Consider the following 26,921-nt stretch of genomic DNA (forward strand, 5'->3'; position numbering starts at 1 on the left):
AAAGAAAACTGCCATCAGCTCATGATCTGTCTAAAACTTTAATTCATTGTGAAGATTTATGTGCACCAAAAAGCCCGACAAATGTTATTCATTTGGTTGTGATAAACCTTTATTTAGTCACAACAAAACCCACAGTGAAAAGGTGTACAGATTAAAGGCTACAAAGCACAAAATGCTCAAATTGAAATCAAGAAAAAAAAAAAATGTTGAGTGTGAAGGTGACATTTAAGGCTAAAACAGATAAAGCAGGATTCTCTGCTGAAAGCTGTCCGCCCTCTTGAACTCAAAGAGAAGCAGAAAGTCTGAGTGCATTGTGGTTCTTTGTGTGGAGGATTACAATTTACAGGTACAGACAAACTATTTTACATATGAATCTCATACAAATCCTTAAAGACACACACTTCTATTCGATAAAAACACTTTGCAAAATGCAAAGGAGGCTGGTAGATTGTGAATGTGTAAAACACTACTGTACAAATCAAACACTCCTCAACAGCTTAATACAAAACCTTACAAAGTAGTTATTAGTGCATTCTTAAAGAGCACCAAAGTCCCAGAGGGCGATTAGGAGTGCCGCCTTCAGGTGACACTTCCTCTCCTGTATGCAGTGATTCAGTCATTTTTATCTCGGAGGAAAAGCTTCACCTTTGTGCACAAACACAGACTCCTGCTGCAGCCAGCACTAAGAAGAGACGAGAGGCCGGCAACGCTGATTCAGGCTTTAGCCCAACTGCGACTCTTCGTGCTGCAAACACAACGCTTAAATGTGACCTTTTAAAAAAATTGCGCCCCACTTTAAGGACAGTTTTTTTTTTTTTAGTTAGGACACATCGTCTTCTCTTCAGGGGAAGTCTTCAGCGAGGTGCTGCAGAGTGCTCTTTTCAAGACCCAGGCTGATTGAATCGAGGTAGTGCAGGAACCTGGAGGAGGCAGAAACACAACAGCTCAGAGTTCACCGGGGAAAGAGACACCGCTGAAACTCAATGTTTACCTGAAATATACACATTTAGATTCATCATGGTGGGTTGTGTGGAGGAGAGTAACACAGAAGACAAGACCCAAAGTGTGCCCAAACATTAATAAAGAGACCTGACAGTGGAGACAGTCAGAAATAAGGGAGAGGCGATTGGGGAAAGGAGCCACAGGCCGGCTCTGAACCCGGGCTGCTCGCCTGGAGGACCACGGTACAGTGACTAACAAAATGACCCCTCACTCAATCACGTCCAGGTCACTTCCTGCATTTGGTGCATTCCCATTCTGTCAAGATTTCTTGGTTGGAAATTTGTCTCAGCACTTGTAAAAGTGTTTCACATCTTGTAAATTTGTTTTATAAAATCTAAAAATGTTTTTGTTTTTTTAAAGTTTGTTACAAAAGTGTTTCACACTTTGTAATTTTGCTTTGCACTTCCCAGCCACCGTACCACAGCTTCCACACAGTCTGTAATTAATTAGAATAACTTTATTTGTAACTTCTTTAAAACAAAGTTCACAAAGGGCTTTCCATAAAACACAAAACACCAACACAAGAGGAAGAAAAAAACATAAAGAGAATGTACAACATCTGATTTAGACAAGAAGAACTAAAACCACATGTTCAGTAATCTTAAGTAAAAACTAAAGGAGACCCTTGGCTGCAGTCGTGTTGGTAGCATGCATGCAGAGTCCTCATACACTTTCATACACTTATTTTTAACTGCTTGGTGTCAAAGATATAAAGAAAAATGATATCAGTATATGAGTCAAGTCATACTCAACCACATCCTGCACACTTCAAACTGAGACCAGCACCTCACTCTTCTGCCCTAAAGGTACCGAGCACTGAGGGGCAGGACGGCTCGCTTCAGGAAAAGCCTGATCCTGCAGACATTACTGCCCTTAACAGGAGGCCTCGCTGAATCAGCCGTGTGTTTTTGGTGTTTTCCTCTGGGCTGTCAAACCTGTACACTGCTGCCCATTTAGGACTATAAAGTCTAAGACCCAATGCTGCCTGTCGAGTTTAAAAAAAGAACAAAGTGTTCTGCATGCTCACCTTCGTTTGACCTTGCCCTGTTCCTTCAGCTGCTCCGATCTGCAGATGGTGCGCAGGGCCGGCATAAAGTCGAGAGCAGCTGCAGGTCTGTTACAGAGAGAACCAAACACTCCTCTGACCGTCAGACTCTCCATCACCTCTCTCCTCCGCTGGACCAGCCTGGAACAGAAACACACACTGTAACTCTTATTTTCCACAGTCGTTAAATTAGATTACCGTGGTATTCAAACAGGGATTCATATTGATAGATTTTTTGCAGAGACAGATGAGAAAGACTCACTGTGTTCGACACAAGCCGTCCTGAGAGAAGCTGAAACCTTCACGGTGAGCGGCCACAGGGAGGCTGAGTTCTGCCGCGGCCTCCTTTCCAAAGTCACCCTCCAGTTGTTGTGCTTTCTCCCACGCCTCCGCCAGAGAAACCCGACACTTCTGGAAGCTCAGAGCCTCCACAGCAGCCGGGATCTCCCAGACAAGCTCCCCGCTCACCCCGCTCGCTCGGCCCATGTCAATTCTTGGCTCGTCGGTCATTCCATCTTTCACCACTGCACCGGTTTGTGACTTCCTCTGAGCACTGTCGCCCCCTTCTGATCGGACTAACAGAGAGGAGTCCATGTAGGACATGTTATCAAAGAAGTCGGCCATTGATTCTAGACCCTGGGACACTGGGAGACTTTTAGCCTGCTCCTCAGGAGTCAGGGGCGTCCGCTTTACCTTCTCTGAGACTAAACTCTGTGTGGCTGCCTCCTTTGCTGGAGGAGCTTCCTGCGGCTTGCAGAGAGACAGAAAATTGTCTTCAGAGTCTGAGTCCGAGTCTAGTCCTTCCTGTTCAGGTAAACAATGCCTCCTCTTGTTCTTCCTCATTCTGTTGGACATTTTAACTGGACTGCTATCGTCTGCTGACTCTGACGTGAGCAACAACCTCTGGTGTGACGGCAGTGTATCAGAGAGAGGGTCCTGAGATGGAGGAGGAGGCGGCGGCAGCTTGTAGGTAGAGGTGGTCAGCTGTGTGCATGGTACAGGTAACAGCATCTCCATGTTGGAATAAAGCAGGTCCACTCCTCGTCGCCTGTTGTTCGTCAGCCGCTCAAAACACAACTCCTCCTCCACCAGACTCCGGCTCTGTTGAAGACAAACATCAGGTCATTATTTTAAAATCAAGAACAACACAGCCTCGCTTGTGTCATGTTTATATGTTTAGTAAAAGGAGTTTACCTTGAGCAGCTCCCACATGTCTCTCTCTGTTTCTGAGTTCAGCAGACCGAGCAAGCTCTCAGTGCAGCCGCTGTCGCAGGGAGGAAGAGCGCACGCTGCCTTTTCATCCGTCTCTGGTTTTGTTTCGGCTGTTTAGGAGGAAGAAGACATTTTTAAGACGGTGGCATGTAGCTTAACTATTAGAACTTTGTTTGAAAGCACGTTTCCTGGAGTCATTCTGAAAAGAATCCAAGAGCTGCACGCATGATTAAACCATTTCAAGAAAATTTAAAAGGCCAATTATTCTGACATCGATATAAACTCAATTCATTTTCTGAAGCATAAATGTCACATCTGCTGGTTCTCTGCCCTTTAATCTAAGGATCTGCAGCTTTTCCTTTCACCAGGTCAACCTCAGATAGATATAATAAAAATGAAATATAAACAAGCGAAGTAAAGTCAGTATCAGCGATAATATTCAAATGTCTTCATATTTCCTCTTTCTCCTCACCATTTTTGCAAGATTGAGTCAATGGCTCGGTCACACTGCGGTGTCCTCTTCCTCCACTGCGAGTCCAGAACTGCAGCTGCAGTAAACTCTGCCTGATGTCACAGTCGTTGAGTCGGAGCAGAGAGCTGACGTCCGATTGGTCTGTCCTGACGTCCTCGGTCAGACACAACAGCCTCAGGAAGCTGCTCACATCCACCTGAAGCATCACGACATCACACAAACTTTTAACAACCGATCGAGTCTGTGAGATCTGAGAGTAGAACATGTTATTTAAGAAGCCGTGCACCCACCACTGACGGAGATTTGAAAAGGATCTCTTCAAAGTTTCCATCAAACATGGAGCTGAAAGCCGGATCTACAGAAATGCACAAGAGTTTGAATTAATGCAAAACAAAAAAAAAGGAATAAACTGAAGACTCGTTGTTTCCTCCTTGCTTTACTCACCGCTGGTCGTGAGGATGACCGGTCTCTTGGTGGTGCTCATAAATGTTTTGATGGCAGCCAGAAAACCTGAGTCATCGTCAAAAATCACGTCCACTTCTTCGAACAGGATGAGCGAGGTGGCCGTCTTCTTGTTCTGCTCCTCGTTACTTTTCTCTTTAGGGGCGGTAGATGTCGCCGATTTGACGACTGAGGCTTTACCCTTATTTGCAGAATCATTCGCTTTCACGTCTTTCTTGGATGCTTCTGTATGAAGAGATGAGCAAGAAAGATGAAGAAGCACCGGTTATCAAACAGATTTTATAGAGATAACATCATAAGACATGTCAAGAAGGCGGACACATTGAAGGTGTGTTTACCAGTTTGCTCATTCTTCTTAGTGTTAGGCGTCTCCTTGTTGGTGGGTCGGCCCATTTTGAAAAAGTTAGCTAAAGCCGTGGGAGCCAAGCCTCCTCTTTTAGCACCTCTTGGGGACTGGGGATGTTTTCTGGGAGAGGAAACCACCCGACGAGGAGAGTTGATCTTCCCTGAAAGACGTAGAAAAACAAATCAACAATCAATTTCCAAGCACATTCACAGTCTGCAGAGAACATATCCTTTCACACTGCGAGCACTATCAGTTGTGTACTCACTGGGGGAGGACCCTGGCCTCATGATTCCGGCGCTGCTGCTCGTGCCGTAGCTGTTGAAGTAGGTGGGTTTGTGGGCGTTGACCCCCTGACTGTCCACCTGGTGTGACTGAGTCGCTTCCTTCAGCTGGGACAGGATAAGACGGCCACTCCGCTGAGAAGAAGCATTCACCTCGAACACCTGGGAGAGAAAAGACCAGAGGGACGTTTGGAAATGAAGACGCTGAAAGCTGCACCAGTGTCAGAGTTTTGATCCTGGAGGTTTTTTTTTTTTGTACCTTGAAGCCGAGCTCCTGAGCACAAGCATAAACAGCGGCAGTCTTTCCTACTCCAGTGGGTCCTGTGATGATCATTGTGTTGCACAACATGTCGTCTCCGTCCTGGGAGTCGTCTTCTCCGCAGTCTGAGTCTGAACACAGAGAGCAATCATGTTGTCAAAACAAACACAGTCGAGAAAAAACAACTCGATATGAAGACCATAAATACTTTTTTTTTTTTTTTTTAAAGCTCCCACCATTGCTGCTTTCCTCTTGTTTCTTCTCTTTCTGCTTTTTCCTCTCTTCCCGGTCCGTACGGAGTTTCCATTCCTTGAGCCAGCTGCACAAATAAAACAAACATGAAACTTTGTATGTTCCCGTTCCACAATCCACCCTTAATAGCAAAGCATCCAGGGCTGAAACCACATAAAAGTTTCAGTGTCTCACCTGTGCAGCCTCCTCACTGAAGCGGGGTTTCCGATGATGTCACTCGAGTGCTGGGGCTGATATTTGTCCGTCCATAACACGTCCTCCTTCACCACATCTGTAAAAACAAACCAAAGACTGAGAAAGAGGCTTGAAATATATTCTGTGTTATAAAGGACAGTACTTAGAGGCAGAAGAGAGAGAAGTTACGATAAAAACTAAGAGATTCAGTCGATAGGAATTTGTCGTCTCACCTTTTTTCTCTGCATCATCATCTACCAAAAGGACATCATCGACCACGACCACAGAGTCGTCTTCAGGTGGGACGGGAGCAGCTTTAACTGAAGGCTTGGTTTTCTCAGTCCCCCCATCCTCCTGCTTGGCTCTCTGCCCTCGCCTCGTACGACCTCCCCTTTTTGGCGGCTCGGGCTCAGACGTTGAAATCTTCTCTTCCGTAGAGTTGGCACGTTGCTTCTTAGCGACCTTCACTGTTGTTTCCCCGTCATCGTCCGCCCTCTTTCTCTTCCCTCCTGCTGAGCTCGGGTCTTTCGTTGCAGCCTCTGGTTCTGCTGAATAACATGCCATGTGTGTGGGAAATCATTTAATATGATTTGACGCTGTAAAGAAACACCTGAGCAGCATTTTCTGTTTCTGTGCAAATGATTATCTCGTCAAAGCTTAAAGAAAAACATAGTAAGCAAATGGATCCTGATGCTTTACGACACAACACTTCTACTTTTGTTTTAGTTAAGAAGGTTTGTGTCAGACTGACCTGAGGCCGTGCTCTGCTGCTGGTGGTCAGTGCGTCTCTTCAGGAAGCGACTGAGGAACATCTGAACCGGGAAGGACGGGTTTGACGTTCGGACCTCTTCCACGAGAAGCTGACGAGCACCTTCAGAGATCTCAGGCCTCCAACCAGAACCCTTCAAAAGGTTTTGATGTGAGTCAGTTTTGTGTCAAAGCTCTTACAGAAAAAACAACTTGCATGGCACATTTTTGCAGAAGGCGTTGAGAAAATAAGAGGATGAAAAAGATTCCAACATACTCGTTCAAAAGAGGCTCTGCAGGCGGGTTTTGTCTTCACGCAGAGGGCGCCACAGACGGGTTGGAGGGGGCTGAATGTTTGGTACCAGAGCTCTTTAAGATGACGCAGTGACGAAGGCTCTGGCCACAGCAGACTCCAAAGAGGACGATCTGTCAAAACGAGACAAAAACAAAGTTTGAACAGACTCTGGTACGATTATCTGTATACTGTACGTCACTCCTTTGCCAATATCAACACAGTGTGTGACCGCCGCTGCCAGTCAGCGCGGTATAAAAGAAATAACATTTCTCAAATGAAGATAAAAACATGCACATTTTGAACAGCTTACCGATTAGTTGCTGCTGTATGTGAATCACTGGCTGAAAGGAGGAGCAGGACAGCGAGTACGCCTCCTTGCTCGCAGCGGTCTTGGCGATCTGTTTTTTAAAAGACTCGGGCAGGCCGCTCTTCAGGAACTCTCTGCGCGCCCTGAACTGCTCGTCATCCTGCGTGCTCTCAGAGCCGTCGCGGCTGCTGTCATCAAAGATTGACACCTTACGGGCAGATTTCTCTTGAGCCAGCGACGACACTTTGGAGCCTGTGGGAAAGAAAACACGACGTTAAATAAGAGTCTTAAAAAACACTTACACAAATTGTGACCTAGAGCAGAAAAGACGACATGCGGCGTTCTTTGTGTCCTTGCCTGCAGATGTTGCTTTTCCCAGAACGTCATTTAGACTTCGTAAAGACTTCTGAGTCTTTTCAGGTGCTTCAGACTGACTTTCCTCCAGACAAATCACAGAATCCTAACAAAAAAAAAAGGATGAACCGGGTCAATAAAAATCAATAAGCCCGGGTCACTAGTGTGAAACAAGCCTTAAAAACATTTAACTATCCCTTAAAATAAATCCCAATCCATCTGTTGTGTACCTCGTCTTCACAGTAGCTCCTCTTGGCGGAGGCCTCGGCTCGTGACGATCGCCTTACGGTGCCTTTCTCCTTGCTAGCTTTTTTACTTTGCTGAATCACTTTGGCTTTCTCCACCAACTTCTTCGCCTGCTTCCTTTTTTTAGCATCACTTGATGCCTGAGAGAAACAAAGAGTTGTTGATCATCCTGAGCCCATAATAAGGAGAATGTAATCAAGTTATTTTAAATTAAAAATAATAATAATGCTTACTTTAGCAGCCACAGGTGTGTTTTTGCCACTTTCAGCTTTGGTCGAAGAGACATTCCTCTGAACTCTCGTGAACTTGATCCTTACAAAAGAAAACATTTAAATGTGAACATAATCAAATGTAACCCTAATCATGTGTCTACGCACTTCTGTGTTGCAGTTATTTTTATAGTACACTTGACTTAAAGTATTCTAACAAACTCACAGCAGTCATTCCTCCCTGTAAGAAGATGATAAAGTTAAGTTAATGCTGTTGCTCTGTATTGCATTACTGTTATTCTGCACTATGCTAAACTATTTAATACTTCTCTCTATGTTATGGTTGTCAAAATCTTCAATACTTTCTGATACCCCGTGTTTTAAAACAAAACGATCTCTGTCATTGTAATGATGAATCGTATTGAAAAGTAAAAAAGCTATTAAAAAAATAAATAAAAAAAGAGATCTTCGGCCGTATTTTAACTCAAAGTTGCCGCGGGCTAAAGAGAGAGCAGCGGCAGTCAGTTCAGATTCACACGTTGGTAAAAACTGACATTTCGAGTTTTTTTGGTGCCTCATAAGATGCAAAAGTTATATATGATGTAAAAGATAGGCAATGATGTACTTGTGTTTTAAATACACGGACCAGACGTGGCCATCGAACAGGCCGGGGAACGGGGCGGTCTAAGAGCCCCTCCTCTTTTTGCATTCTTACAAACATAAAAAGTGGGAGGTGACACTGTCTAAATTGCCAAGGACTCTTGTTGTTGTGGATATCGTTTGATTTTTACTAGTATCTTATCAATGTTTCTAATTCAGGTGTCGTGAAGTCTAACCAATAAGAGAGTCTAACCAGCAAGTTCAGGACTCATTTATAGCTCTGCATTAGGTTTAGGTTAGTTTAAATAATAAACTGGGTGTGTAAATTAAACAGTAAACAAACTTTATATATTAATATGTTGTTTTAAATCCTCCTGCGTTACCTGATTGGGCTTTCTTGTTTGTCAGGTGGGCACAGCATCTCTGCTACAAAGACTCCGTGTTTGGACCGACGTCTCCTTGGGGTGGACACGTCTGCAGGGCTGTCGTCGGGTAAATCAGCAGCTGCAGCGTCCTCCTTCGACTCGATTTGTTTCCTGGTCTTTCTTATAGGAGTTGTCAGAGTGGCCTCGGGTGTTTTTCTAACAGCCGGCTCCCTCCTGGACCTCCTTACTGCTGGGATGCAGGGAGTAGAGGTCATGGGAAGTTCTTCTTTCTTATCATCGACCTCAACACTCTGGGCGACTGTTTCTTCCACAGGAGCAGGAGGCAGAGGGGTGACAGCCTCTTTTTCTTCTTGACCTTTCCGTCTGCCTTTCTTTGCTGGTTTCTTCTTTTTCACAGCTTTGTTTTCCTCAGAGGGAGCAGGCTCTTGCTCGACAGAGGTCGGTCTTTCGCCGTCCTCCTCAGCCACTTTCTCTGCCTCCTCCCCGGCTTGCTTCTGCTTGCCCTGGCTCTTAGCAGGCTTGGTTTTGGACCCGTCCACACCGGGCCGTTTGAAGGCCGCCATGAACTGCTTCCTCTCTGCGTCGCTGCACTTTGTCGTGGATTCGCTCTCGAGCACAGAGAGCTCTAGATCCTCCTCCTGAAGAACCACATTGGATTTCCGCTTGACAGTCAGAGAGGGAGAAGGAAGTTGTTTTCCAGCCTCCATCTCTGAAGTTGATTTTAATTCAGCAGGACTCGCCGCTCCTTTCCTCCTGTTGAAGATGGAAGCTACCTTCCCACCAGCCTTAGCGTCCAGTTTGGGTGAGACTGTATGCACTTCAGCCTGGATGGTTAGTGTTCGAGGTGAGACTTGTAGTATCGGCTCCGTAGAAACAACCTTTTCCTCAGCTTTAGGGATTTCCATCTGCTCAATGTCCGTTTCTTCTGAATCTGTTGTGATCTCACCGTCACCTGCTTTGCCCCGTTCATCTCTTGTGTCCTCTCCTTCCACCCCATCCTGACCCTGACTCCGCACAAAATCCTCAAAGGAGATGGTGACCGTGCTGTTCAGCTGAGAAGTCTCATCCACGTTGACTTCCATACTGACATCACACAAGGAGCTCTCATTTTCTTTCTCCTCTGGTTTCGAGTCCTTTGCCTCCTGTTGCAGCCTTTTTCGAGAATTTCTTGCAACAGTTTTGACTTGTTTTGCTTTCTCTTTTTGGGGTGCAATTGGCGATAATTGGATACATTCAATTTCTGGTTTATGTTTGGAACTATCTTCATGAACACTTTCGGATTTTTCAGCCTGCTCGAAGCCGACAGTTTCAGAGTCATTCACTTCTGATTTTCCCGGAGAGATACAAGCCTCGGCGCTGAGCTGGACCAGCAGGGCCGCTGTATCACTGCCAAGAATGCCACAGCTGCTTATTGCTCCTGCTGCTGAGTCTCTGCTATCATGTTGCTCTTCCACAATCATGCAGCTCTCATCCGATGTGGAGTTAACAGGTTCAGCCTCCACCAATTTCCTTGCTGCTTTGCTGGCCTTTCGGCTCCGTTTCTGAGTCGGCTGTTTCGCCCCTGCCTCTCTCACCGTGTGTTTCTCTGCAGGCTGAGATGTCTGACAGTTCTCTTTTGACTGCTCTGGTGAGCCTCTTTTATCCTTAGAGGACGGAGCCTTCCGGCTGAAGTAGTCCCTGATGTTGTTGGAGCGAGGAGGAGAAAAGGGTTTCTCTGCAGGCTTTGGCACAGGTGAGAAATAGTTTGTGATTGTCTTGACGACGGGACTGACAGCATCTTTGCGAGATTTCTTGCAAGGCTGTAAAAAGCAGTGACAAAGTTAATTACACGTGATAACAACAAAGTGCATATGTTTAAGTTGAAATAAGTGCGATAGAATTACCTGGGTGTCAAAGTCCTCGATGACAGATGCCATAGCCACAACACCAGCCATAATTTAAGACCTAAAGAATAAGAAAAATGTGTTATGCAAATGGTGGAACATATTGGATCCAGATAAACTGTTAACTTAATTTCCAAGTGTTACCATCAGCAAAGCTTAATCAGACTTACATTTGTCTACCTATCCTTCTGTCCCTCATTACATATTTATTATTGCCTAGACCTACATATTGGAGCTGATTAACTGAGTGAGAAAAAATGTCAAATAGTTTGCTCATCATGTCATGGTTGAGTTGGGTTTTTTCACAAATGTCTTCTCAAAAAGTATTTGTTCCAGCTTCTCAAGGGTAAAGGTTTGCTGCTTTTTGTCATTTTGTGTTCAATAAGTCTTAAAATGTTAAATTGTCTGCACTTAAAAGTCAGCAATTCAGCGATACTCTGATGAACTCTTAACTCATTCAGATTATCAGGAATAGTTCTTATTGTCTTAATAAACAATGACCATGCTTTCTAAGTACAGGAAAAAGTCCATATGCATGCTATTTATTATTTATCGTCACCGTTTACAATCACCCTTTTTTCATATTTAATTATTGCTACATCGAAGGGCAGCCAAGCCTCTGTAATAATGTAAACACTACACCATGTACTATTTGTTTATAAAGCAATCTGACTCATAACAGTGTTTATATCTGCAGCTCTGCACTCTCCATTGCACTGCTGCACTATTGTCTGCTTCTGTGTGTTTCTTCAATATAATGTCATGTGTCAATCTACAAAAACACACTCTTTTCCGAGTTGTTGTTCCGACTTGAGCAGGTGTTCATGCGCATTTTAAAACTCGGGAACTCGTTTTTCCGATATGTCCGACATACACATGAATGCACCATTATACTCAGAACAATGTACAGTACCATTAAATAATTAACAAAAAGGTCCAGTAAAGCAAAGTCTGTATTCAAACGCTTTGTGAGTGTTACACAGTGTTCAGATAATGTCAGGTTTTGAGGTTACCACTGACAAGTCGTCCTGAAACGTAAGCTCTTCCAGGTTTTGTTCGACATGACAGACGGACAACCAGGAAAATAAAGGTGGAAGAAAAACACTCACCGATAATACAGAGCAGGTAACTTCCTTCAGCTTTAGAGGAAACCCCCTTCTCGCCTTTTATTGTACACTTCTCTGTATGTGTGAGAATTAACATCAAAGGCAAAGTTCATCGTGTGAGGCGTCCAGCTGTTTGTTTTTTCCAGTCGTATACAATGTAGAACAACAAGCTAGCAGACACCGCCGGTTGCTTCTCTCAAAGCGGCTCTGCTCCTCGAAAGTGCTCCAAACATTTTCCACTTGTCGGCCCCGGTTACACGAACCCGAGAGGAACCCCCGTTAGCCGCTCAATCTGCGAATAATTCCGAGTAAAAAAGTCCATATACATGTTTCTTGACGTTGTGTTACGCTTTCAAAAACGCGCCAGGACGGTCAGGATTGAAGAGCGCCAAATTTGCGTGAACTTTGGCACGACAGGATTCCACCAATCACACGGCAGGAGACGCTTTGGGCATCGTGTGACGTATTTTGCCCAAAAGAAAGATGGCGGGTATGGTCGGATTCGTCGGAGATGAAAAAGTGACAGCTCCCCCTACAGGCGGCACCTTGTACCCGTTTCTTTGGGAATTACATTCAATATTTATTTATGATTCCGTGTTAAATTATATTATATATATAAAAAAAAAAGAAAAACATATTATGACGACATAATTATTTGAATAGAAACCCTGTAAGAATTAAGTATTTAAAGCTTAAAATTGTAATTCTTCTCAGGTCAAATGATACGGGTCGAACTACTAAAAAAACACTCAAACGGACATGTTTTCAGAGGGGCTACTTGCACATGGAGATGGGTTGTAACATTTTTTGTCTTTGATTTGTCGCCTCCAGGAAAAAAAAAAAACCTCCAGGGATAATTGGATGTAACTTGTATTTTGGTTCAGCTGAGTCGCAACATCATAAAACAGAATGAATGTGGTTTCTGTTCCAATTTTATTTGTTGTCATTTGCAGCAGAAGTTTTGCTTGTGTGTGTGTGTGTGTGTGTGTGTGTGTGTGTGTGTGTGTGTGTGTGTGTGTGTGTGTGTGTGTGTGTGTGTGAAAAACACAGGAAGTCACTGTCTGTTTATCAAAGCTTTACTGTAAAATCAGTGAGATATAGGCGCTTGTCAGACGGCTTTTCTGCCACAAAGATTATCGACCCTGATAAAGTGAGACTTATCAGTGACACCTCTTTCTTCTTTTAAGAGATAAAAATGTAAACAACCGAAAACACGAGCAGTTTTAAAAATTCTTTAATTTATATCTTTAAAATTAAAAACATCTGAATTGCATTCTACCACCTCCAAAGGCACAGTCATACTTACAGCAGACCAAATTCATAAAACACTGCCACTGAACATCTTTTTTTTTTCAACTGGTTTTGTACATAAGAAACAATGCACTGTAAAAATGACTAAACAGTTTTCTTACAGGGTAAACAATGGCCATTCTATACGCTGTGTAGATCATTACTGGACTGATATGTACTCAGTCTTGGTAGCATTAGACTCCGTATAAAGGATGATGTGCTGGTTTGAGGCTGCCGATGCACACTGCAGCTATTTAAAGACATTGCATTTGAAAATCCAAAATGATGACATGTCTACAACAACCAATCGGGACAAACAGTGTTTAAGAATATGGATGTTTGAAGCAAAACAAAGCCATTGGCAGGAGGGCGGAAATGCAGCGAGATGAAAGCACAGTGCAGGGAGATGAGTGTCGGTGGAGGACTGTGCAGAAAGAAAAAAAAACATCACATCTCTCACGAGTGGCACGAGATGTTCACACACAATCTGACACCTGCACCCCACGGTACAAAAATCACACCTATGACTTCAAAGAAACTGAGAAACATTTCAGGACGTTTTTTTTTTCTCAACAATATGTGCAAAGAGGCAGGGCCTTAGCCTGTTAGTGGAAAAGATAAAGATATGAAGAGGATTGATAACCGAACGTACAATCACAAATCAAGTATGCACACAGAGGTTGCTTACAATGTGTGTGACAACACAGCACCATACACTGCACAAGAGGTTCACTGAGTGACAACGAAATTCAAAGAAGTGGATAAATATACAGCAGAATATAAGTTGATCACTGTTCCTACTCAGGCACAGTCCCCCGTAAAAACATAGAGAATTTAAAAACAAAGCTGAGATCTCGGATAAAAGCACACAGGATTGGCACACACATGGATAAAATATTTAAATAAGGCAAGAAAATGATGTCAAAGGGAAATTAGGCAACAAAGGAACGTTTTTTTAAAGGACAGGAATGAAGCACTTATAATATGACACATACACGACCTCTCTAATGGAACCACATGTTCAATAAGAGAGAGAGGATTTTTTTTGCAGCAACTAATGGGAGCCCCAATTCCACAGACGTAGCTTTTTCTTTACAGGTTAGTGTAGCAGCTGCGACAGGCACTCCAAGAACACGACAACGTTTTCTTTTCAGGCAAATAAAATCAAGCTGGGAATCTACGCACGTCTTCCAAAATCAAAACCTGAACGCCTTAGAAAATATCTACAGAGGAAACTGTCCACAGTTTAGATGACTCACAATCACACACACACACACACACACACACACACACACACACACATATATAAACACAAACCATCGTGGATGTGCATGTTCTTTCAGAGTTACAGAAGTGCCTGGATGTAAAACAAACAACAAAACAAGATAAACACGCCCAAGAGGTTTCTTACTGCCTGCTGCCTTTTGTGTGTTTCGTCTTCTTGAAGACAAAGTCTCCAAACAAATTAGTAACAACTAAACGCAGTTACAATTTACCGTGGAGGGTCCACCTCCACCTTTACACACACACATACACACACACACATCACAGTATTTTCAACACCACTTGATATGGCAGTGACAGTGTAAGGAGGATGAGCAGAAGTTTCTCAGAAGGGAGAGAGAAGGCTGTTGCAGGTAGAGATGCAATGAGAGAAAACAAAAACATGCCTGGCTTTAGTTTGTTTTTACAAATCAACAACACAACCATACATTAAAATGCTCCGTGTTTCCAAGAGAATCTGCTTTGTGAAATCCTTTTACAATGCAGATGAAACTCTGTTGAATCAATGGGACCAACAGGTGGTTGTGCCATCCGGGCAGCAGCAGTACTGACAGAGAGTGTGTGTGCGTAAACAAGTGGGACAGTTACAGTATGCAGCTAAGGAGTGCACACACACACATACAAGATCTATATACATGTGTGAAGTGTATAAAGTAGTGTTCTTTGTACATCTGTGTGTGTCTGTGTGTGTGTATAACCAGTTTTAACCCATGTCTGCTCGTAGTGTTACTCAGTGCTTAGTTGTCGGCGGCCCCGGTCGTGAACAGGACTCTCTGGTCGGTTCTGGCCAGCTTAGCAGGCGGCTCCAGAGACTCGTCCCCGAGCACAGCCACGTCGGAGGGAAGGGACAGCTCCTGACCTTCATCATCGCTCTCATCATCCTCTTCCTCGTCTTCCTCTGGAACACACACGGGTATATGAGGATGAGTCAGTGTTGCAGCTTTGGTTTGTTCTCTAGCTTTAGGTTTGTGACACTGCTGTGTTTATTTACTGAGTAAAAATTCTAGGTCACTGTTTGTGAACAGTAACAAAGGGTAACATTTTACTACTTTATTACATACACATGTAAGCAGAACTTAATACGCAGTAGGTGAAAGCATAAAAAAGGTTTCCTGCATCGACATGTTTACTCTGTCCATCATTTTTCAGCCTAATATGACGTGAAGTTTGTCAGGTAGCAAGAACACCCAACATTTTCTGAGACTCTCAGAGTTCATCTGACTTAGGAGTGCTCACGTTAACTCTCCCAGTCAGGAAGTTAGTTAGCAGTCAGTTGATTACCACACCACCTGGATGCAGGGTTAGATTGTGAAGCAGCAGAAACACAGTGTAGTTACCTTTGTCAGGATCCAGTTGGCTTAGACCCCGACCCAAACTGGCAAACTAATGGAAAGAGGGGAATATATTGGAGTTAGAAATATGTCACACATCATTTATTTCTGAGTGTGTGTTTTGTATGAGAGTGTTTGTACCTCTCCCATGACAGCAATGGGAGTCTCTCCTTTGGCTTGAGCCACCCTATGCTCGATCAGGTAGTACATGTATTCATCATACAGCAGGCGGATCAGGTGAAAGGAACCAAAACTTGCGGCACTCCTCAGGGTCAGGTCTCTGATCACCATGGAGCTGAAGAGCAGAGATGGAGACAAATATTTCTCTGTGACTACCTCACTTCTTCTCTCAGTCACAATAAGAGAGGGCTTAAAAGGCTGCTAATAGAAAGCAAATGTTGCTGCCTGTTTTATGTTAGACATCTAAACTCCTCCTATCACACCTGTAAAAGGACCACTTCAGCAGGAAGAGCTTGGCGGCCTTGGGGAATGCGGGGCTGTGCTGGTAGGGCTTCAGGACCTGGGACACCACGCTGTCGAGCCACGCCGCCCACTGTTCAAGAGAGTTCTGCTGCTGGAGGGTCAGCTTAAAGTCCTGCTCCAGCCGCTGGACGACACGGTCCTCACACCTGCACACCCATGAAGCCTGCTCCTGAAGAAGATGGATAAGGAGGAAATTGGGGAAATTGTCAGTATAAGACCAAGCTTGTTGCATTTGTTTACCAGCAGGGGGCAGAAGGGGTGACCTTGGTGTTTTCATAAAACACTCTTTAACACAAGACTAAGTATTAAGTCTTTGTGTTCAGAAAAACTTCCCCTGCTAAAAAGTCTTCAAGCAAGACAACAAATCACTATCTGGTACATGTGTCTGTGTTACTTAGAAAGACAACGGGTTTCTGAGAAAACGCTGAGTGGGCTTGGTTTACATTTCCTGGGTAGGAGGGTTGCAGGAAATACAGATTTATTATCAAACTGACTCATAAACCGTCTGACACACGAACCTAAGAAAAACCAAAGAAATAACGAAATTGCACAACCTAAAAAACCTTTGCATATTTAAACCAAGAACACTGAAATTCATGGAGGTTGACAAGAGCGCTGCCGGCGTGAGCAAGGATAAACAAACCTGGACGTTGGCAAAGTCAACGCGGTTGAGGTCAGAGAGCATCTGGTTGATCTGGGCTGTGTTCTGGAGCACAGCACGGGCTGCTTGTGCGAGGTGGTTCAGACTGGTGTAGCGACGCAGCGTCTGAGCAAATGCATTTGCAGATGTTACCTGAGAGAAAACCAGGGGGAAAGGATGCAAGGATATTAAAAATGTATTTCACATGAATGCATGTATTGCATGTATACATACAGATTTTCTCTAACAACATTATGTAACAGGGTTTTTGGGCTACTTGAGGTGAGCAATGCATGTTCAGCTCTGGCTTTGAGCATGTGAAAGAAGCATGCCATTGACTAGTGTACAAGGACTATTTTTCACAATGACCACTGCAGATACATGACATTGTCAGGACCAATACTCTCAGTAACAAATTGCATTTACATCGAGAACAACAATCACAAAGAGACTATTTCCATGAGAAGTCATTTCTGTTTTCTTCTCTAAATGATCGCATAATCAAGTTTGAAATGCCTCTATGTTGATTTCCATAAAAGCTGCACCACAGAGGTGCAGTTAAAAGCCCAGGTTCAGCTTCAGGTTTATTTTATCAGTTGGTAAATTTGGTTGCAGGGAGAGTCACTTAATAAAACACAGTACATAAACAACTGAGTTAGATGTAAAACCACAACAAGAGGAACTCCCAGAAACTAAATGTTTTCAAACTTGTTCAACAAGTGATGATCCTGCAGGCCTCTAACGCTGCTTGCTCCATGGCTCAGAGATTTTGTTTTCCATCAGCTGCAGGCTGGAAAGAGAGTGTACCTTGATGCGGACCATTTCCTCAGGGATGTTCATCATGGCATTAGTCAGCCAGCTCTCCAGACTCTTGGCAAAGTTGCGGATGGCTTGAGTTAAGGCACCTGGAGGCAGCAAGTTAAAAGGATAGGCATGATTAATACATGTCCTCCATCCCTCAGTGGACATGGCAAAGCTTCTTCTGGAAAAGCAGTGATTGTGGGCATGTATTTTGTAAACACATTTTCAATGCGATTCCAGTCTACATGAAAAACACAGAACTCAGAACATGGAAAATATGTTTGTGTGTTCAATGCAATAAAATAAACCGAAACTGAAATTATTACATTTAATTTGCTGTTTGCAAATTTCCACAGCAGAGCAGTTGGCACAAAATGAGGAAAAACCTTGTACTCTCCCATGATAGAGCCAGCAGTGACAGCTCAAATGTTCCAACCAAAGAAGAAGGCTGTCACAGAAATGTCTGGTTGATCTTTTTTCTCTCATTTATTGTGAATAGTTCCAGAAAAGGTTGAAGAGTAGCCTCTCCTCTATATACAAATTGTTCTGTGTTTTACTACGCTTTTTTGATGACAGAGCCTTACTGGGGATTGGCCTGAGGACATCAGGGATGAGGATTTCCACCAGGCCCTGGTACAGGCTGTTGTCACAGTCACGACTCCAGCGCAGTACTGGATCGTACTTGCACAGCAACACCAGGCAGGACTTTGGGAGGCGCTTCTCTGACTCATCGTGACTGCAAACACACAACAAAGCACACAGACACATACAGTTTTAATAACCTGCATTTGATAAATAATAGAACTGGTGCTGAAATAGTGGATGTTTTTTTTTGTGCGTCTTGGACTAAAGCTGTATTTTGAACGTGTGCACACAAGTTTTGAGCACTCACACAGCCAGCGTGGCGTCTCCAGCCTGATTCTGGCTGAACCTCCAGAAGGTTTTCCACAGAGTTTCCACCAGGGTAAACTGCAGGTTGACCATCACATCTAAAATTGCCTGAAAAGACACAAGCAATTAAAAATGGTCCGAAGCTCAATTAGAGAGCAACAAAAAGAGATCTCAGTTTTCATGTTTGTATTATTGTTTTCAAAGTAGTTTCTCATCCTCAACTAAAAGCAACCTCATCAATACACAATGGGCATCCGCTAACTGACTGATGCCCTCTCCGTCGGTTACCTCGCAGTGTTCTCTGTACAGCAGCTGAAAGCTCTTTATGTGCTCCAGCTCGATGCCCTCTGGCAGAGCCTTCCCCTGGAGGTCGATGTCTGGGAACTCTGGGAGAGCTCTTGATGCATCTAAGAGAAATAAAAACAATCGATACTTAATATTGAAGATTCTATACAGATTTTATATATGGACTAACTTCAAAGTTATATTTGAACAATATGTGGTACAGTATTGTATTTTAAATGTAATACCATAATACAAGACATATTTTTACTGTTTGTTAACTCACCTAGGAACTGCTGGTACTGCTGAACCTGGGTGCTGATGTCCACCTGCCCAGACCCCTGCTGCTGCTGCTGCTGACCTGCTCCTGCTGCTGTCCCATTGGTCATCCCCTCCACTTTATGAACAGGCTTCAATCTGAAAAGAAAATGGGTGACGCACATAAACAAAGTACACAAAACACTCAGATCTACTCAAGGATGGCAGATAATAAGGTGAAAGAAATTGGCAATTTTATGTTATCAAGAACTAGATGCCTTGACCTGTGAGAGTATTTAAAGACAAGTATTGTATACAGTGTGAGACACTTTGTTACAGTGGTATAACAACACACACAGGATGTGTGTGTACCTCTGTTTCTGTGAGAAGGGCTGCTGCCTCATAGCCAGATGTTGCTGGTCTTCCATCAGACGGAGGAGAGAAGAGCCGGCCTTGATCCTCAGCCCATAGTAGTGGTATTTAGAATTACCCCTGTCAAGAACAGATATAAATACATTTTTATATCAAACTGGGCCTGTGTCGGCTTGTCTGCCTCTCATGGGAAATATATAAGAGGACAGAACAGGAGGCTGTGAGGGAAGATGGTTCATGTTGTCTGCAGAAAACACTGGTTTCTCCGCCAAAGCTTCACACATACACAAACCCATTTTTAACAAACATTTCCAAAAAGTCAATCTCACTTGCTCACCCTCCCCTCCCCTCCTTTGTCAAACTCACCCACACACATGCTGTCTGTCTTCATCTCTTCCCACACTGCTCCCACACTTACAAAAACGTTTTGCAATGTTACAGAGAGGTTTATGGATTTTCCTGGATAAAATCTCCATCGGTCTCCTGCAGGGAACTTTGTATGGGTGTTCACTAGTTGAGATGAATATGCATGTATATGATACAGTGCATATGAAGAGGGTAAGCTGCTAACGTGTGCTGACTCCGTGGGGAAATGTGCTGTCTTCTCCCTCTGTCTGTGATTCCATGTTTTTACTAACAAGAACTTTTAAAATAATGTGGACAAAGGGGATAAAAAAAAAAAACGACTTATGATGCCTTACCGTGTGCCCAGGCGACGTGTGCGAAGCCCCATAAACACAGATCTGATGAGTTTCCCAAAAGAGGCAGCATTAACGGGCTCCAGTTTCTGCTCCTGGCAGTGCAGCAGGTAGTGGCAGTACAGGGTTGAACGTGGCAAACTAACTCCTTCAGCTGTCTCATAGTTGTCCAGCAACCACTGTACCTGGCAGGCAGGCAATGAAAAAAGAAGAAGGTAGCTGGAGCAATTAGCAAAGCCAGTAGTAGATACAAACAGCAGAGAAATCCCCGTAAGATGACCCGCCTGAGTCAAGAGTTCATGCACAGACAATCCTCATATCAACAAATCATAAAGGACCAGACTATTCACAATAAAATCATCCATCAATTGAGAATGAAAACACAAAAACAGTTGTTTGCGTGCCGTGGCATACAACTTTGGTATGCAATGAATAAATGACCTGGAATATGGAATGTTTCCTAACATACGTTGGTTGTCATTTTCATATGGCGTTCAATAGGATGAATTTGGGATGAATCATATGTTGTTGGGGCATTTCAGGCAAATTGGAAATTGTCACATGCACTGTAATGATATGAACATGATGAGGCCATGGTTTTTTTTGTGTTGGGAGGAAAACACAGTTAAAAATACTCTTTGTGACAAGTTTTATTTTCATGAAAACACAGCTGACTAACATCTCCTTTTTCTGATGTGATTGAAAACATTTTTAATTGTGCTCTCCTCTCAACCAAACTATGGCGTCATCAGCGTGTGCCATCAAAGGGTTGTGTAGATGAGAACAAAAGAAGAAGAAATTCCTGCACTTGGCGCCTCTGCATACCTTCTTGTCTGCCGACGGCACGCTACTCTCCTCGCCCTCTGTAATACTCACGGTGGCTGGAGAGGCGCGGGCAGTGTGTGAGTAGTTCTGGCTGTTGCCAGCTGCACCCCCGCTGCCGCTGCCCAGCATGTAACCCCCCTGGATCACATAGCTGCCGGCTGCGCCACCATTTGTGCCTGCCCCATCCCCTGCCCCATTGGTGGTTCCACCTGTGGTCACCACTGTGGCCCCGCCCCCTGCTGCACTTGTGGGCTGGGCCACAAACATGGAAACCCCACCTGCTGTGCCAGCAGTCACAGAGACAGTGAGAGGTGTGCCAGGGGTGGAGGCCTGGGAGCCTGGGGTTGTCTGACCTTCATAATACTGGGCAGCTGTGGTCTGGGTATACAGCGGGGTGTCAGTGTAAGGGAAGGTGCCGGAACGACTGAATAAGAGACAATGATGTATTAGTAATAATGCAAAATTATGGAGACATTGTATTGTCGGCAAAGCAAACTCTCTCTTGAGACGTGATGTAGATTAAAGATCTGTTTTATTCTTACATGGTGCTAGTGGTGTAGCTGGTGTCTGTTCCTTCAACATACTGCACCTGATTGGTGTACACATGTTGCACTGGTGTGAGCTGCTGCTGGACCTAAAAAATGATGCACACAAATCCCCCCAAAAAAACATGGACAGCCTTGTTAGACCCTATCAACTTTGTCATCCCCTGAAAACTTTTTCATGTACTGCTTCTTTCATGGTTATGACTTTTGGTTATGGTTTTTTTAATAACAATAACTCTTTCCAGTGTAGTTACTGTGTAATTTTCCATTATTGTATTTTTTTATTTAACTGATGTAAATATGTTTGATTTGATTTTTAACTTCTATTTTTATTTTTAATAATTATATTCCCGTCCCGTTTTCTGGAGCTGCTGTAATGCACAAATTTCCAACCAATCAATAAAGTTTATCTTTAGCTTTATCTTTTATGACCCACAACAGTGTACACATATTTTTAGCTACAGATAGATTCTGTTCCCTTTACTCTGTAGCAGCAGTCTCCCTCTTGTCCCTGACCTACTTGGATAGTTGCAGTTGTAGCCTGCAGGGGCAGGCTATCAGGGCCTGTGACTTCAAGGTGGCCTCCTATCTCTTTGTCTGCATGGACAAAAGGCAAGTACGTTGATTGGTAAAACTGAAGAAGTTCCATGGGGATATTGAAGGGGATGTAGACTGCTTTTCCACAGCATTCTTTAATATGGTGTCCTGATGCATCGGCCTGGTACTCTGGCTGTCCTATCTCGTGCTGCAGCTGCCTTTCTTCTAGATTGCTATCCCTGACTAATGCTGTTACCTTGGTGATACGGATGAGCTGGAAGCCAGCACAGGCAGGTTTGACCACAGATATGATTTGTGAACTAATGCTATTATGAATACACAGACACTGACTGAGTTACAGTGTGTTTGACTTACCTCTGGACTGATGTGAACAGGCTGCAGACTGGTGACACTGAGCTGGGTGCCTGGCTCAGTCTTGGCTATCTGAGAGGTGGCCTGCACCACAGACCTCTGTTTAGATAAAGAAATGAATTCACTCAAAGAGTAAAGAAAACATTAAATGTTTTGCTTTTGTTTGCATTCCCATTTCACCTGTTGAGCTGCCTGCACCTGCTGAACAACCTGCGTGGGGACACCTGTCTGCACCACAGCTGGAGGGGGACTTGAGTCTGACACACTGTCACTTGAGTGAAGGGAGCCCTCTAAAAAGGAAAGAAAGGTATTAAGATTGTCATTTATGTACAGTATATTATGCATCATTTTTTATCTTTACTTCATATTGTTCTATAATTAATGATGTTGCATTTCTAATATTTCTGTTTTGGAGTTTTGTCAATATATGAAAAGCCTTTATGTTTAACTACATTTGAAATACATTGACCAGTTGGTGAAAGACTTTTACTTTCTCACATTTTAGTTCACCACTTGTCTCAATCTTAGTCCTGATAATAAGGTACTGAACTAATGTGCTTATTAAAACATGTCAAAGTATCGTAGCTCTACACAGTAACAACCTCTGAATCTTCTTCTTCGTCTGATTTTTTAAAACAATTATATGATGAGTAACTGAAGAATGCCTTCATAAAGTTAATGACTGTGCCAGTGTATTTATAAGCCCTGAGCTGACCCAGTCTACATAGTGCCTATGGAATATGGTAAGTGCTGCTAATCCTTACCTGTGACTGTAACAACAATGTACTGAGGAGTGCTTTGAGAATTTCCCGACTCGGTAGGGGAGCCCTGGATCTCTGCAGTCACATACTGTGTCTGAGCTGGCTGGGCCTGTGCTGCTGACTGGGCTTGACTTCCAGCTGCGGGCTTTTGAGCGGTGATTGAGGCATCTTGATCAGTGTGAGTAGTTTGGCCTGTGGATGTGATGATGGTGGGTGTGGACACAGCAGTCTGAATCTCAGCCAGAAACTGAGGGGCAGTGGGAGGGTTGGAGTTGTCGTCAGGTTGCCCCGATGTGACAGTAATAATAGCCCCCTGGGTTTGGGCTGCCTGTTGAATCTCACCTACATAGCCTGAGGTGGCCATAACAAGAGCTGGGAATCACCCTAGTGAAAAAAGTGAATAGAAATTAATTGAAGGTAAGTATGAGGATGCTCTAAATCTGTCCATACAGGATTCATCTTAGAACTGGTTTGATTGACTGACTGATCCTTTACATAGAGACAGGGGAGGGCATGGAGACCTACCTAGAGCAATGGAGGATGTCACACAACAAAATGTTAAGAATCACATCTTATAATAAAGTATACGTTTATATACAAATTGGAGTACAAAGTAATTAATGAATACTTTGGGACATAGAGTGCACTTTGGAAAATTAATTGGGCAAATGCTGGAGGTGAGTCAAACTATGTTTGTTGCAGGATTTTGTTTTTTTACAGATCTGATTCTCTTCTCATCATCATTTTTTCTCGAGTTTTATCTGTGGTCAACCATTGATTTCCTGGACACAAAGTAGTATTACTACTCTCTGATTTATTTGTCTTGATGTAAGTTCATTAGTTAAAGAGCTGTTTGGTAAAATACTACAAAAGCTGACCTGTTTGTGCTGCATCTTGTGTGGGGGAGGCGCACTGACAAGAACAAGCACTCTAGTGTCTTATTACCTGTAATGTGATCACACATCCTATGGCCATTTACAGAAGAAGCACAAGTTGGGAAAGTCCCTCACCACATCGCTGTTTGTGGCTTTGCAGACAGGTCTTATGCTTCATTTCGCACAGTTCCTTAGAAATTACACGCACACCTTTTCCTAATTGTGTGACATTGTAAATCATTCTTTCCTAAGCAAACCGATCAGTGAAATCAGAACAAGGGCTACATCAGGTGGAAACAGCAGAGCACCAAAACACAGAACTACATTTGGACAGTCATCCTTCTCAGTTAGAGGAACACATTAACAATCTGAAATTATAAAACTGACAGAGATCAAGGTTTTTAGATGGTCTGTGATTATTGACTGATATCGTGATGTACACTGATTTTGGATAATGACCATGCTCTACACAGAATTCACCACAACAGCTGTTCTTTATTGTTGAGAATAATAACTGAGGCATATGGATCCTACAACTTAAAACACCTCAATTCCGGTCCTCAGAGATCCTAGAAATACATTTACATATTTCAATCCCACAGATATGGATAATGTGGTGTTATTGTGAACTGCACCATAGGTCAATTGTCTTTCAAAACTGTCATCATGGCTTTACAGCCATATCGATTCTGTAACATCTGCACCAATACTTGTATTTGCAAGGAGCATATGACGGTATATTGCCATGTCGATATTTTGCGCACAGCCCTACCAGAGACAGGGGTTGGAAATTAGCCAGGGCTAGAAATCTGCTATGCATGGCATCTACTTTCTATTTTATATATGAAGGAATGTTTATTGAATGTGTCCCAGCTCTTCAAGACAGGGCAGAGTAAGGGGATTTAATGACCTACATATTAGGGCTGGAAAATATATCAAGTTTTTAAGATATATCGATATATTTTCAAACAAGATATAGGGTAAGACAATATCGTTAATATCGATATAGTTTATGTTGCATTAAAATAACGTTACAGAGGTGCCAGGTCACCTTTTTCTCATCTCACTGATGATGACTGACTGTCTGTCCCTCTTTACCCTGCTCCTCCTCTCTCTCTTTTATTGTATTTAAGGAACATTTTTATTTTATAATATTACTTTTTAAATTCACAAACAGGTACTTTATTTTCCATGTGTTTTCACTGTTAATAAAATACATATTAATATATATCGAGTATCGCCATTCTGCTAATCAATATCAAGATATGAGTTTTGGTCCATATCGTCCAGCCCTACTACATATGTGTGTTCTTAATCAAATGAGGTATCATTATTACCTTGGTAGTAAATTATAAGTCACCTTATTGTATATGTTTTTAACTGTAGTAAATTAGTGAATGAACACGTCTAACTGAACTGGGATATAAGCAGCACCTTCGACACGCCCATCTGCTTAAATGTCCGACACCTGCTCCACCAACTACAACTTCCCATGTCCGAGAGCGATATATCAGCTGTATTTGTGTAGTTCTTATTCTGCATAGAGGTTAACACTAACCCTGAAATGTCAAAATGATAACACTTTAAAGCTGACCACCACTATTTTGCTCTCCTTTTCCGTGTAGCTCACATGATGTGCTCGGTGAGTTAGGCTGCGTGTAACGTTAAATACTGCCGTTTGAATCACGGTCAAAACAGAAAAGTGACCGTGACTGTTAACTCGAACCGTTAGCCGGTAAAAAGCAACGAGCACGCTTCTGTCGTGACAGCACCGATGCTAGCTGTGTAGCAGCAGGCTCATTGGGCTCTACAACAACCGCCATTTTGTGCCTTTTGCATTTGACATCGCCATAACAACGGCCTGCTTGAGTATGCATCTGTGGCTGCGTCGTCATGGCAGGCACAATTCACTGTCACCGGAATGAGCAGCGGACACAAACTAGCCCCATTCAATACACGTACCCGACTCATAATCGGCTCGACGGTTAGCCTTAGCCTATCGTGGAAGGCAGTGCATGTTATGGCTACAGAAACAACAGGGGAAAAGAGCAATAGCACGATTCCGTTGAAGAATAATTTGACATAAAATACTTCCTGTATTTAAAAGCTTCACCTCAAATTCCACGTATGGGTTTCTCACCGGTAAAATATCTTCTTTTTTTTTTTTTTATGGTGGATTCAGTTGTTGTTGTTGTTGATTCTCGTTGCTGGGTTCTTGTCGCCAGGGCTACCGTGGCTATGGCGCTTCGTCCTCACCAGGGCAACTGTTGCTACCCACCCGCTCCCTTCCCACCCCCTTCCTTGTTCTGATTGGCTGAATCCTGCCGAATTCTCTTAAAGTCACAGACACATCCTTTTTTTTTTTTTTTTTTTTTTTTTTTTTTTACTACAAAGCCTTCCACACCCATTTATGGAACACCCCTGTCCATCAACCGAATACAGTTTTTACAAATAAGGTGAATGCTAGGCTATTAAAAGTCATAGGTTCATCCAAGTGAACCATTGCATCAAAATAATCGTTGTTCAAAAGAAAAGTTATATTCAAGTCTTGGTTCTGAAGCCTCCAGTTTGTGTTGTTCACAAACTTTTGAGTCGATTGGGATAACTTTAAAAAAAAAAAAAAGGTTTAATTTTGGGCTATCATGCCTTTATTTGAGAGATAAAATAGTGGACAGATGACAAGCGGAAAAGGAGCCACAGGTTGGACCCAAACCCGGGGCCACCCACCTAACAACCACAGTCTCCACACATGGTGTGCGGTCACCAACCACTAGGCCACCGGAGCCCCTCGATTGGGATAACTTTTAACCAATGAAATGGGTTATCTGATCATAGATGGCAAAAAGGGGATTTCCAAATCCAGATAATTCGTGTCCAGATTAACCGTTTTAAACAACTGGATTATATTAAATCCTATCTCGTTGAATGAATGGACTCAGGAATCTTGACTTATTGGAAAATTCTAACAACTATGCTATTTGCATCTAAAAATATAAAAGGACAAAAGGAGTGAAAAATAAAGAACAACATACCTGGAC

General features: G+C 43.2%; 2 protein-coding genes across 7 annotated transcripts; both read right to left on the reverse strand.

Moving 5' to 3' along the window:
• Positions 1-84: 84 nt before the first annotated feature.
• Positions 85-12,043, reverse strand: atad5a (ATPase family AAA domain containing 5a). 2 transcript variants are annotated; one of them, XM_061065493.1, is made up of 22 exons: positions 11,642-12,043; positions 10,533-10,593; positions 8,647-10,448; positions 7,688-7,766; positions 7,439-7,594; positions 7,212-7,314; positions 6,858-7,106; positions 6,530-6,678; positions 6,257-6,407; positions 5,739-6,050; positions 5,506-5,602; positions 5,316-5,398; positions 5,080-5,210; positions 4,805-4,982; positions 4,532-4,699; positions 4,176-4,418; positions 4,022-4,086; positions 3,732-3,927; positions 3,242-3,369; positions 2,310-3,148; positions 2,030-2,188; positions 85-920 (listed from the first exon to the last, which is right to left on the reverse strand). In XM_061065493.1, exons 2-22 carry the CDS (start codon positions 10,581-10,583, stop codon positions 842-844), a joined length of 5,418 nt encoding a protein of 1,805 aa, XP_060921476.1. In that variant the 5' UTR covers positions 10,584-10,593; positions 11,642-12,043; the 3' UTR covers positions 85-841. The 2 variants fall into 2 exon arrangements, with proteins under 2 accessions (XP_060921476.1, XP_060921475.1); XM_061065492.1 differs by having other exon boundaries at positions 5,739-6,053; positions 11,642-12,042.
• Positions 12,044-12,856: 813 nt separating this feature from the next.
• On the reverse strand, positions 12,857-26,173 carry rfx1a (regulatory factor X, 1a (influences HLA class II expression)). 5 transcript variants are annotated; one of them, XM_061065498.1, is made up of 18 exons: positions 26,024-26,173; positions 23,012-23,392; positions 22,428-22,537; positions 22,251-22,346; positions 21,336-21,427; positions 20,845-21,217; positions 19,972-20,147; positions 19,271-19,390; positions 18,927-19,057; positions 18,647-18,765; positions 18,360-18,466; positions 18,052-18,203; positions 17,474-17,571; positions 16,670-16,819; positions 15,987-16,195; positions 15,685-15,838; positions 15,550-15,595; positions 12,857-15,110 (listed from the first exon to the last, which is right to left on the reverse strand). In XM_061065498.1, the coding sequence occupies exons 2-18, from the start codon at positions 23,370-23,372 to the stop codon at positions 14,950-14,952; spliced, it is 2,655 nt and encodes an 884-aa protein (XP_060921481.1). In that variant the 5' UTR covers positions 23,373-23,392; positions 26,024-26,173; the 3' UTR covers positions 12,857-14,949. The 5 variants fall into 5 exon arrangements, with proteins under 5 accessions (XP_060921481.1, XP_060921480.1, XP_060921479.1 ...); XM_061065497.1 differs by having other exon boundaries at positions 19,972-20,153; XM_061065496.1 differs by having other exon boundaries at positions 20,794-21,217.
• Between the last annotated feature and the right edge of the window lie 748 nt (positions 26,174-26,921).

Source organism: Labrus mixtus, chromosome 20 (genome assembly GCF_963584025.1).
Source record: "Labrus mixtus chromosome 20, fLabMix1.1, whole genome shotgun sequence".
Classification (NCBI taxonomy): domain Eukaryota; kingdom Metazoa; phylum Chordata; class Actinopteri; order Labriformes; family Labridae; genus Labrus; species Labrus mixtus.